General features: G+C 36.5%; 1 protein-coding gene across 3 annotated transcripts in view; it reads right to left on the reverse strand.

The window, feature by feature from the left end:
- Positions 1 to 1,073: 1,073 nt before the first annotated feature.
- The window catches only part of PDS3 (phytoene desaturase 3), a 32,289-nt gene continuing 20,077 nt past the window's right edge, over positions 1,074 to 13,285 (reverse strand). For 2 of the 3 annotated variants that reach the window (XM_089145448.1, XM_089145446.1), the window contains exons 8-15: positions 11,786 to 11,905; positions 7,582 to 7,795; positions 7,401 to 7,503; positions 6,031 to 6,078; positions 3,832 to 3,877; positions 2,564 to 2,751; positions 1,925 to 2,087; positions 1,074 to 1,765 (exon numbers count right to left, since the gene is read on the reverse strand). In XM_089145448.1, coding sequence (XP_089001574.1) covers positions 1,694 to 1,765; positions 1,925 to 2,087; positions 2,564 to 2,751; positions 3,832 to 3,877; positions 6,031 to 6,078; positions 7,401 to 7,503; positions 7,582 to 7,795; positions 11,786 to 11,905 — 954 coding nt within the window. In that variant the 3' untranslated portion in view covers positions 1,074 to 1,693. The remainder of the gene's footprint in view (positions 1,766 to 1,924; positions 2,088 to 2,563; positions 2,752 to 3,831; positions 3,878 to 6,030; positions 6,079 to 7,400; positions 7,504 to 7,581; positions 7,796 to 11,785; positions 11,906 to 13,285) is intronic. The other variant, XM_089145445.1, reaches the window with a different exon arrangement.

Below are 13,285 nucleotides of genomic sequence, written 5' to 3' on the forward strand. Positions count from 1 at the left end.
AATGACCAAGAAGATGGCATGTTGGAAATCAAAAAATTTATCATAGGTTGGAAGGGGAGTATTGATGCAGGTGGTATTTCAATCAATGGAACTCTATTAAATGCAATGTCTTAGGTTCAAAAAGACATTATGCACTAAAATAGATGCAGTGTGTCAAAGGTTTTGGAATGGACAATCTAGCAAGGACAGATAATTGAACCTCTTATCATGGGGGAAATGTTGCCAACCGAAAGAATTAGGAGGAATGGGTTACAAGAAGATGGAGGATTACATCTCAGCCTTGATATTGAAGTAAGGGTGGAGAATAATCTCTTAACTTGAAGCAATGTGGGTACGAGTTCTAAGAGCTAGAAACTTTAAGCATCGCTCTATTTTCTATCCCAAAGTATATGTTCAAAAGGGATCGTGGATATAGAATAGTATCACCAGTATCCTTTTTTAATTAAGGACAATGGTAATCCACAAAACTTGGAATTGAACAAAGACATCCTTTTGGTTTGATCCATGGTACCTTCCCGAACACATAGTTTGACATCTCTACAAGATTTCTCTCTATGGTATCGATGAGTAACGGTGGCTTAAGTTTTCTATAACCTACAAATTCTCAACAGGGAGATCTCTTCACCTTCCTTTTATCTCACCCCCATTATAACATTGCCAGTAACTCTTTCGTGATCCTCCTTACTTTCCCCAAATGGGGAATTCTTGGTCAAACTGGCTTTTTGTGAAATAGTAAAAGAACGCTTTTCACCCCATGAATACCAATTTACGACATGATAGAAGCACATGTAGAAATTACCAGTTCACCCAAAATTTAAAGTTTTCTTCTAGCGTGTCTTGAATGCAGGATTACCGGTCCGAGCAAAATTAACTCAATGGACAAATGTCCCGCTTGAATGTGTTTTATGCGGGAAGGAGAATGAAACAATTTGGCATATCTTTATCTAGTGTGATTAGGTGAAAAGAATTCATTCTACAGGCCATTGGGACTAATGAAAAATTGGAGCGATACATCTCTTCTAAGGATATTTAAATAACAAATAGGAAATGTAGGATAGAGCATGGGGGTCTATGCAGATGGACATCTAAAGTTCATCAATTTTGGCAAATTAAATACAATGGATGATTTGGAGGCAACACTTTTTGGTCTACAATAAAGGATTGATACAACAACAGAACAATGGCTAGAAATAAGAGAGATATGGAGCAACCACCAAGCCTACCAACTCTCTTACCAAAGCCAATAGTAGGAATATGACCTCTAGATGTAATCTCTAGGTTAATGCATGTTGCTAAGACAACACAAACAATTAAGTATGACAAATTCCCATCCCCAATGCTCCAACTTTGTTTTGTTCATTTAGCTATAACAACATCTAATCATATGACTGATAATAGTGGGACTCTAGTTAATATTTGTAAGTGTTTTCTTCTTTTATCAACAAAAAATGAAACAAAGCAATGTATCTTTGAGTGTAGCCTTTTGTTGTGGAATGCTCTTTACATTCCAATTCCGCATTGAATGATGTTCATGGTAGTGCTTCCAGTTAGAATCACAACTTAAATGCTTCCATGTATGGGTATAATGGAGTTTCCCGCATTGCCCAAATTGAATGGAATAATTGAAACATAAGATCCATGATAATTGTCACATAGACAATTGTTACCGTTCTTGATCTAATCGTCAAATTTTTCATCGTTGCTGGTAAATATTTGTTGCCTTGGCCGGCATCCTTTCTGCCCGAGCAAGGAGCAACTCATAATCCTGCAAATATCAACATATTTAAAGGTGAGATTTGATTCTCAATATCTGAAAAAGAATAAACAAATAACCGCCCTGCATAATTAACAATTGTAGACGTTCTTTTCTTTTGTGTGTGTGTTTTGGGGGGGGGGGGGTGTGTACAGTCCATGAAGCTTTTACCTGAACAATTGCCTGTGCACAAAACTTCCCAGACAAAACAGCACCTTCCATTGAAGCCAAATACTTTTGCTTTGTATAGTCACCAGACAAATAGAACCCTTCTATGGGGGATCTCTGTAAGGGCCGGCATGGTTCACAATTTGGTATGGTTTTGTAAACTGACCTGAAACAGAAACCTATACAAATAAAATTCGAGGAAGAGAAGGAATTGGAATACTAACTGTAAATTTCTTGCTTATCGGTACTAAGGATGCCCCAAATATTAGGAAAGATAAGCAAACCTGCAGAATGATCAATGAAAATAATTTCAAAATTTAAAATTGGCAAACAGGATCTAACTCAGGCATGAATCTCTATGCATGCGGTAACAGTAGCATCTAAGGCTAGTTGATACTCGATAGCCTACAAACATTGGACAATGTCCATGTTCAATAGTACAGCACATGGCCAATCAAGGGACCAACAATGATAACCTAATCTACTTTTCATCCATGTTAAGTAAAATCATCCCAACAAGCATATGACTCCACAACAGATGATATGCCTGAGAGAGGATCTCCACAACTTTGTATTCAGAGAACAATCCTTCTCACTGAAACAAGACAAGAAAGGTTTTGATGGGAAAAGTTTGATTCTAACCGTGGAGTTTTGACGACACGATACTTCAAAATCTTGGCCTTGCTCTCATCAGCAGCAATTTCATTAGGGAAGAGCTTTGCAAGCTCCTTCATGGTAGCCTCAATAATTTCTTCATCACTCCGTGATATCCAATCCTCTGCTGGTGCAAATACCAATTCCAACATTGATCTGTCTGGATCATAATATTCCTGCATTATGCAAGTAAAGCTAGAAATCCATTATTGAAATTTCAACTTTAGGTGTTAAAAAAAGTAGGTCAACATATCTTTGCCGAATGAGACTAAGTCATAACACTTAAATAATCTCTAATCCATTAAAAGAAAAGATACTAGGTACAGGAAAGTAATTGACATCTGCTGAGATGTACAGTTTTCCTAAAACATCAACTCATTGATAAAGCAGACAAAAGATAATGTGAACCTTGATTGATTTCTGATGAATACTTGAGGAACATAAGCCATGTTACCAACCATTTTCTCCTATCCCAATCTTATCCTCAATCTGCCAGGTGAACAGACCTCCTTGAGTCCAAACTCAAGCAGTAACCCCCCCCCCTCCAACACACACACAGACACAGACACAAGACACACAGACCCCTTGTGTAATTGAGTAACTAGTTTAAGAAAAAGAGAAAAAGCTACAGAAACATATAATGTTAGCCAAGGGGAAGGCACCAAGGGAGTTCATATTTTAGTATAATTGAGTAAAATCCATAGTAGTTATGATGCTAAAGCCAATAGGCAGATGCTATGGCACCTAAGCCTACACCTAGGCAAGGCCACTGCATCTAGGTGGATGACATACTCTATACTTGAGTGACATATTTTCCAGGTTTGCCTTAGCATAGGGGTCAAAATATTAATGTTAAGAGAGGGAAACAATATTGTAGAAACTTAAAAAAGTAAAACTGAGAAATGCTTGACACTTATGATTAAAGAGCCCAACATTTACTTATAAGGTCCAGGCACATTGACCTAGGAGATGGCTTAAAGTACCTTCCACTTAATATCAACTGCTGCTTTTCTGATAAGAGCACATCTAATCTAAAGATTTCAAAACAACTAAGAAAGAAGCTGAATACATTCAATAAAAATCCTCATACTGGGTTATAGCCACATGGAAGAGCACATATTCAAAGAAGTTTCAGGAATTGTCTTTCAACACATCGTACCTTACTCCCACAGGATGAGATGGCATAAAATCACAAGAGGACCAGAAGTGCGCATACTCTAAGCAGTTCTAGATAGAATTCATGGAATAGAATTTACCTTACATGTCACAGACATGTCTGCATAAACACTCAAGAGGGGGCTTCTGCAAGAGAAATACAGATGCCAGTATCAGAAGAGTAAACAACTTGAAAAGGAAACACCAGTTAGATCTGACAGAGAGTCTGCCTCGTAGTCTGTAGGACGAATACAAGAGCATGCAGCACACATAGTGGTCTGACTTTGAAAAATAAAAATTGCTCCTGTTCGGTATTAACAAAGACCACAAGAATTGGTACCTACTTAGCCTCCAGAGAGGGTTCAACTCAAGCTTGATACATAATTCAACCTGGTTCAGGTAGGCTGTCATTTTCAGGCCTCACATTGAGCTTAACAGGAAATCTACACTGCAAAGATATCAGAATGTCCTTTCTTTATGGACTCAATGGGAAGATTCAGTCTCTGTGTTTATTGCTTCTTCAACAGTTTTCCTTATTTCACCTCTTGCTACATCCCTAGATCTATAGTTGAAGGATTAAGATTCAAGGTATGGTTTTCTATTGCTAAAAGCAATATCTTCTAGTATATAAAACATCCAAAGAGAACTTTTACAACATTTTGTAATATCTGTTGAATCGACTAGGAATATTCTCCTTTTCGCCAAGAGAATACACTCTTTCAAGTTGTGATTGACTCTGTTTTGAGTCTTTCAGTTTCCTAGTCAGTTTAAGTTACCTAGTAGGTTTAAGATCGGGTTAGGCCTTTCCTTTTTGCATAGATCTGTAGGAGTCTTCTATTGATCCTTTAGTATAAGGTTGCAAGAGAGGCAAATATTGGAAATGAACTAATGAATAAGAAATGTTAGCTGAGAATTGTTAGGCCTTGTGAGAGGGACTGAAATTTCCCATCCCCTCTCAACTTTTCTTTCTCAGGATTCCCCAAGCTGTCAAGTTTGATCTTTGCAAAAGACCCTTCATGGTTGTTGGAACTTCCTGTGTGTTCAAGGATATCTTCAAGCCTTCAAGTAGATTTTCTTCTCACATCAGTAAGTTGAATCATCCCTAACTCCTCATTGTCTTCCTTTGAATACTACACAAAATCATGCATTGACCCTATCTTATCCTTTTCTATTTTAAAAACTTTCCAAGACCTAACACCCCACCACACTCCCCCACACCCCGGCCCCCCGGAGGGGGGCAAGTCATTTCCAGCTGCGGCCGGGGGGGGGGGAGTCATTCCCAGCATCAGAAGCAGCCGATGTTTTGAACATATACACACTTAACCATTTAAACCCTCACATCCTCCATCTCAGGTTCTTCTTGAAACGCTAAAACTCATCAAGCACAATTCAACCATCAGTTATGGCTTATATTTGGATTGATACTCCTCAGTCCTCCCACAGCTGGAAACGCTACACAAATTCCAACTAGAAATCCTAGATTCCCTCATTTTTCACTTTCCAGAAACCTGAAACCTTAACCATACATTGTTGACACTTCAAATCCAGCAACATGACACCATCTGCAACAGCAACAAGAAGAAGCCTTTTCCCAACTGGCGTTGGCTACACGGATTCTTAACAGCAAATATTCCACCATCTGCAATACCTCAAAAGCCTTCACTGATAGCCATCTATATTCGTCTAGCATAACCCCATCATTCAACCCTTACTCCAACCTAACTCTAAACCTAAAATTGACCAATTCAAGTTGCCTGTTCATTAAAGATCCTAAATATTGGTTTCTAGTTAGTTTCCCACCTGATCAACCTTCCAATGTTGCACCCTTAACTCTAGTATGTTGACTGTATGGAGTATGGATGAAAGCATTTATTATTATCATTATTTATTAATTACTTTTAACATGAGCATGATTCAGCAACTTCAAAGCAAAGCTTCTGCTAAACAATACTCAAATCTTGGTGGAGAACTCATAAATAGAAGACTGGTTAGTATTGTTTGTAAGATCTACAAGCATATAAAGAAATTCTAGGTACCAGTGGGCATGGGCTACTTAATATTAATTTTAATGTGTAGTTAACCCAAAGGATCTCTCAGGCTCTCAGCAGATTGCATATTTAAAATACAAGGAGTTGACCAGTAACTCCCTCTTCCTTCTATTTCTTCTCCCATTTTATAAATTTGAAGCTAGTAATCCAACTCCTACAGATGCAACTTATGCAACAAATCAATTAGCATTACCACACAATTGCATTCTCAGTTTTAAAGGGAAAACATGGTTGTCATAGTTGAAGCTGAACCTGCTGAAAAGTAGATGATCATAAGTGTTCTTCAGCTTTCTGTCAAACCTGTAAAAGTAAAAATTTAAGTATTGGTATTAGATATCGTATTGAAGAGATGTATAAACATTATCATGCCACACAAACAAATATCAGCTTGATGCAAGGATTTTGACCATTTCCAGAGAACCTGGTGATGCATAACAAGAATTAAAAAAATCATTAACAATCAGAAAAGAAATAAAGGGACTGCAGCTCTACCACTTATTTCACTCAAATCTGTTTCAATCCATGATTTGAGCACTGTTGTCCCAAAAACTTGTTGAGATAGTGAACGCTATAGATGATCTCTCCAACTCATATCAAATACAAAACCAAGTTCCCAAGGACTTCATTTGCTCTCAGTTTGATATCTCACTTGATGGTTTAATGTTGAAGATTTAAAGGAAGCATCTTGAGTGTATGTTAATTGTATTGGTCAATACACATTTCATTTGTCCGGAAAAAAGTGTCTGTCTATACCCACCGATACCCGATGCATATGACATCACCTTAGAATACATTTTTTATATGCCCATTTTATGTGATATTAAAACTAATGTAATTCTTATAAGCTAAACAAATAATAATATATATATATATATATATATATATATATATATATATATATATATATATATATATATATATATATATATATATATATATATATATTTTTTTAATGTATGTATGTATGTATATAAATAACTTCATCTCACCATATATCATTGCAACATTGCATAACAATAAATGATTAAGATATATATAATTATGGAAGTATTCTACAGATAACCTCAGCCCTCATTTGACCCTGTTTCTTTAATCTTAAAATGATCTCATGCTTCTTGTTTCATGGTAATAAAATAGTTTGTAATATTGTGGCATAAATTATTATCATTGAAAAGTAAAATCTAAACAAAAAATGTCAAAAAAACTACTTTCAACCCATAAGGCGTCATATGGCATACAAGGCGTTCCCTTCGTGTCGCCTACAGACAGAGTGTACATTTTTTTGCATGCATGGAAAGTAGGCTATCGCCTTGGGCCTCCTAAAAGGTCTCATCCATGGAAAGAAATTTCGGCGAATTGATGAGTGATGGCTCGAACCCGGCGAACCGAGCGAACTTTCGTTCCATGGTCTCATCTCCAAGGCATTGCTTTCATGATGCTCTGAGAATTATGCACTCTCCGATGCCTTGGTGACGCTCTAGTAAATGTGTACTCTCCAAAAGAATATGATGGCTTGCATGGTCTAGATAGAACCCATTGATGTCATTAATACAAGACAAAAATTAAATTCAAAGCATTGCCTCTAGTATCAAGACAAAACTAAAGAATAACAGGAAATTTACCATAAATGAACATTGATGACTGGAACTCCAACTAATTTCTCTAACCCCTTAAAATACGGAATCTCTTTCCAGTCTTCAGGTAAAAGAAGCTTCAAGATATCAACTGATGCAAATAGAACATATGAGGAATTACTGGAAAAAATAGATTTATATATCACAGGAACAAATAGAAAAACTATACCGGGAGTAGCAAATACATAGGCATCTCCATCTATTACACTCCCATTAGTAAGAATAAGATGCTTGACCGTTCCATCATTATTCAGCACTATCTTTTGTATACGTGAATTGAGTCGGACTTGACCACCAAGTGACTGAATATGATCAACAATTGGCAAGCATAGTCTTTCAGGAGGGTTACCATCTAGAAAGGCCATCTTGGAACCGTGCTTTTCCTGTTGCCATGTTTTAAACAATCTTAAAAAGCTAATTCCATCATCTGTCAACATAATCTCTAGACTCCTTTACCATAACACAGACCTTCAATTTACATTCCATGACTACAGAAATTAAAAGAAACCAAGCATACAGGAATAACGCCTAAGATCATCAAGTCTTTTGAACAGGTTAAAGAACTTATGGAGTGTGACTCCGCCAACTTTGTGAGGATAGCTGTTAAAAGTGCAAATGGCAAAGAGGATACAAAAAAGGGAGAAATCCCTCTTGAGATTAGCATCAGGCCTTAATTCACAGGATTCTAGTGCCATATATTCTTTTTCCATTTCCTACTTCGGGACTAACTCTTATACTTGGTTCTATTGCAACTTAACTAGATGTTTGGTGACTGCTTGCTATCTGCGAGAAGCTCACCCTGGTTCTCATCTTCCCTCTTCTTTTTTCTTTCTTCAGTTCTCTGGTTCTGTTTTCTAATTTACATGGTATCAGAGCCAGCCTATTAGAGACTGATATGGAGGTTCAATTAGACTGGTCTCCCTCCTCCTCTTACCTATTTCTTTTGTTGGTGGATAGCTCCAGAAGCTGGTTTGAAGGACCTTTGATTTTACAATTAAAGGGTGCAGGCATGTAGCACCCTTACTGCTGTTTTTTGGTATGTTGTAGAGAATGATTCATGGATTGAATAAAGAACCACTTCATTTTCTGATTTGTGTTTGGGTTACGACTTCTGATCCAATATCTGAGGTAGGACTTATTCTATGTTTCTGAGAAATATTTTCAGGGTGAAGGATTTCATTAGAGTCAATTGCTCCATTTTCAGTTTTCTGAGGACAGCAGAAGTATCTGCTGCTGCAGTGCTGCCTGTGTCTGAAGATTTGTTATTGAAAAATTAATTTTCTGTTAGAACTCCCTTTCTGAAATTAGTTGAAGATCTATTTTTGCAGCTGCCTTTTCTGAATTTATTTGAGGACCTTTTCTGTTGCCCTAGTTGGAAGTACTGCTGCATTTGAAATTCTAGAGTCAGAATTTGTTATTAGACTTTTCTATGGCCAAGAAATCTGAATGTTCTATCAATGGAGAGAAGAGTGTGGTTGCAGAGGTGATGTCCTTTTCCCCAATCGGTTTGTTGACCAGAAACTGAAAGGAGCCAATAATTTCTAGCAGTGGAAACACATCGTTACTAGTTTTGGCTGGTCATGGTTGATCAAAACACCTAATAAAGTATAAGTCAAATCGTGATCCATCTTGGCGGCTTATGGCTGCATGCATTTTAGGACATCTTTTGAATAGCATGGACAGTCCGATAGTTGATTGGGTTACCCGTATCCATATGGTGAAAGATTTGAGGGATTATCTAAATCTCTTATATTCAGGTATTAACATCCTGGATCTATACACTGTCAAGACGTCTATCCTGCTGATCAAAAGGGTAGGCAAATACTCCAATATTGTGCTGATTACAGAAAATGCATGAGGATTTGAATTGATTTGTTCCTATTAATGCTCATGTGATCAAAATGCAATACCATTAGAGCAGCTCGCAGTCATGGATTTTCTAGGAAGCCTTGGTCAAGAAGATGATTTTGTTCAGTCTATATTTTAGCTTGCGGTGAGGTGCCAAATCTAGCAGATACTCTCGGGTTCTTTTGACATGAGAAACTTAAAAAGAATGAGAGAGGACTGTGAGCATGGACAATGGTCTTAAATTTAATAGCAAAAGATGAAAATATACTCAGAATACTTTCTACATGGCAGGGAGAATACATACACTTATTGACACTTCATGGTCCAGAGAAAGAAGATTGGTCAATAATTAGAAAAAGCACAAAAAGAAAAAGGAGAATCACTTCAAGGTCCAGAGATAGAAGATTCATCAAAATTAGGAAAAGCATTGCAGAAAAACAGAAAGAATCAGCCATTACTAATTGAAATTCAGACTTCCAGTAAAATTTGATATTAATGATTCCATCATGTCTTTAGCTGAACCAGTTCTAAACTCCAGAAATTGACCTTGAACTGAGTTTGTCTGTCAATTATAACAACAACAATAAGCCTTGTCCCAACTAAATGGGGCTGGCTACATGGATTCTTGCCTTCCAATTAGTTTTGTTTGAGGCCATGCTAGATATAAGGCCTAAGCTATGCATATCCTTTCTCAATACTTCTCTTAAGGTTATCTTAGGTTTACCCCTAGTTCTTCTAGTTCCTTCAATCTGGATTATATCACTTCTCAAGTCAGGCATTTATAGGTCTTTGTTGAACATGGCCGTGCCACCTCAAACGACTTTCCCGAAGCTTATCACTTACGGGAGCAACTCCCAAACCAATTCTAATATGATCATTCTTTATCTTATCCTTTATAGTTTTGCCACTCATTCATCTTAATATCCTCATTTCTGCTACACTGAGTTTATCTATATGATTCTTTTTAAAAGCTCAACACTTTGCACCGTACATCATAGCTGGTCAAATGACGGTCATATAGAATTTTCCTTTAAGCTTTAATGGAATATGTTGATCACACAAGACCCCGGACGTAACTCTCCACTTCATCCACCCTATTTAATTCTTCGGGAAACATCATCCTCTATATCACTTCTTTTATTTATGATTGATTCTAGGTACCTAAAAGAATCACTATGAAGAATCTCCTTATCATCAAGTTTCACCACCATATTGTCTACCCGATCACAACTAAAGTTACAAACTAGATATTTTGTCTTTGTTCTACTTAATTTAAAGCCTCTTGATTCCAAAATTGCTCTCCAAGATTCTAACTTAGTATTAATCCTCACCTAAGTCTCATCTATCAACACAATATCAAAAAAAAACATACACCAAGGGACCTCGTCTTGAATATCTTTGGTTAATTCATCCATTACAACTACGAATAAATATGGGCTTAAAGTTTATCCTTGATGTAGCCCAATTGTAATTGGCAATTCATTACTTTGTCCCCCCACTATTTTTTTCGCTTGTCACTGATTCATCATACATATCCTTAATTATGTCTACATATTTACTTGTAACACTTCTTTTCTCTAGTACTTGCCAAATTAACACTCTAGGAACTCTATCATAAGCTATTTCTAGGTCAATAAATACCATATAAATGTCTTTCCTACACTCTCTATACCTTTCCATAAGTCTCCTAATTAGGTAAATAGCCTCGTTGTAGATCTTCTCGGCATAAACCCAAACTAGTTCTTTGTAATTGTAGTTAAGTGTCTCAAACGAATTTCAATTACTCTCTCCCATACTTTCATAGTATGACTTATCAGTTTAATGCCCCTATAGTTATTACAACTTTGAATATCTCCTTTATTTTTGTAAATTGGAACCACAATGTTTCTCCTCCATTCATCTTGCATTTTCCCTGTGCTCATAATCTTATTAAACAACTTAGTCAACCAAACTAGTCCGCAGGTTCCTAAGCTCTTCCATACTTCTATTGGCATTTCATCAGGACCTAGGGTCTTGCCTAGTTTCATCCTCCTTAGTTCTTCTTTTATTTCGGACGTCGAAATTCTCCGCAAATATGTTTTAAAATTGGTGCCTTGGTGAATGGTGTAATCATCCGACTCACAGGTGCTTGAAGCATGCTCGTTTAGTAGACTAGAGAAATAGATTTCCCATCTTTTCTTAATGTCCTCATCACATACTAGTACTTTACCATATTCATTTTTAATACATCTAATATAGTCAAGATCTCTACTCTTCCTATCCCTTATTTTAGCTATCTTATAAATAGATTTTCCCCCTTCCTTCGTGCCAACTTATTGTATAACTCTTCATACTTCTTCTTCCTTGCTTTTCCCGCAATTTTCTTAGCTTCATTTCTAGCCAACCTATACTTTTGAAAATCATCAACTTCAATCATGTCTTTAGCTGAACCAGTTCTAAACTCCAGAAATTGACCTTGAACTGAGTTTGTCTGTCAATTAAGTTCACAAAATTCTAATGCAATGATGACCAAATCAAGATTTTACCTGAAGAAATCGATTCAAAGCTATCAGAATGCATTGCATTGAAAGCTCATCTGGGTTTATGAAGTTCAGTGCCTTCGACATGGCAATAAACACTTCATCAGTAACTCGATCAGGTATTCCCTGTAATAAAGTCAACTCGTCATCAATAGAGAAATATGAAGGCCAGAAATGACTGTAAAATGTATCATTTTGAGGGCTCCTACAAACTCATGTTAACCCTATAGATGTCTCGAAGTATTATAAGATCAATTCATCAAACAGTTCAAATATCACAATGCAAATTATCAATTTCAAGCTGTAACACAAGGACAAGAAAATGTCACATAGAATTCATAAGATAAAGTGAGTGATGATATGGTTGGCATTTAGAGATTTTCAAGTCACTAATTAGCAAAGATTAAGTACATACAAGTAGCAATTTAGGTGAAAATCCTGTATTATGGAATGACAGAAGTTTCAGAAAATTAAGTAGGGACGAAGAATCCCCAACAGTAGCAATTTTTAGACACATTGTAGATAGGTTAAAGACTGGTGAGGATGCTTACACTTCGAATTTCGTTTATTTATTTTTAATCATATGCAGGAAATAATGTCACCACATTGTGCCAGACCAAGCACTAAATAAGTGGCAGGTAAGCTCTGAGATTATCACAAATTTCTCTCACAACTAAGAAAATGAATGCAGGATGAGCTTTCAAGTTTTAACCTTCTTTCTTCTCTTTAAGCCACTTTATATTAGCCTTTTTCATTAATGATAACGTTCTGCAAATTGCAAAGCCATTACTGTTCCTATTTTCAGACAATCACATCAGAATTTTTATGTTTCTGATTTTGCAGTTCCAGAAATTCTTTCTGAAATTAATGCTTCAATATTTTTCTAGATTTTAAATTTTAGATTACAGAGAAATAAGAGGGAAACAGAATTGTGAGAAGGAGAAGATGAAAACCAGAGAAAGTCTAGGAGGCCTTACTCATTGTGTAAGCCTCCTCTAGCCAATATCTTTATTATATGCAAGTCCAAAGATTACATCCGGTATAGGAAATCAAACAAAAAAGGAAATAACAGAAAATGAAACTTGGATCCTCAAATCAGAGTAGTTGAGATCGTCCTTGCTCTATTCTTCCAACATTACCCTTCAAGCATATATCAACATTTTCATCCAAATTTTTTCATAACCCTGATAACTGGGAAAATACCTCTCAAGTTGATTTCTATATACATAATCAGAACCCTTTCTCTCTCTGCATTTTTGGTTCACAAAAACTATTTAAGTTTATTTCAGATCTATAACTGGAAGTGTTCCCTTAGATTCAATTTTAGGAATTTTGGTTATGTTAGGACTACTGCAACTTCTGACCTCATCTTGAATGTCAGACCCTAACCATGGGCGACCTTAGTCTTGGCCACCTGAAGTGCGCAGATATGCTCAACACCAGGTAGGCTCTATTTCAGACTTGAATTTGGACATGTTTCCTTAGGAGAGCTTTAGAAACTTTGGT

The sequence above is a fragment of the Hakea prostrata genome, chromosome 2 (assembly GCF_041222555.1).
Source record: "Hakea prostrata isolate BN-2017 chromosome 2, UWA_Hpros_2, whole genome shotgun sequence".
Taxonomy (NCBI): domain Eukaryota; kingdom Viridiplantae; phylum Streptophyta; class Magnoliopsida; order Proteales; family Proteaceae; genus Hakea; species Hakea prostrata.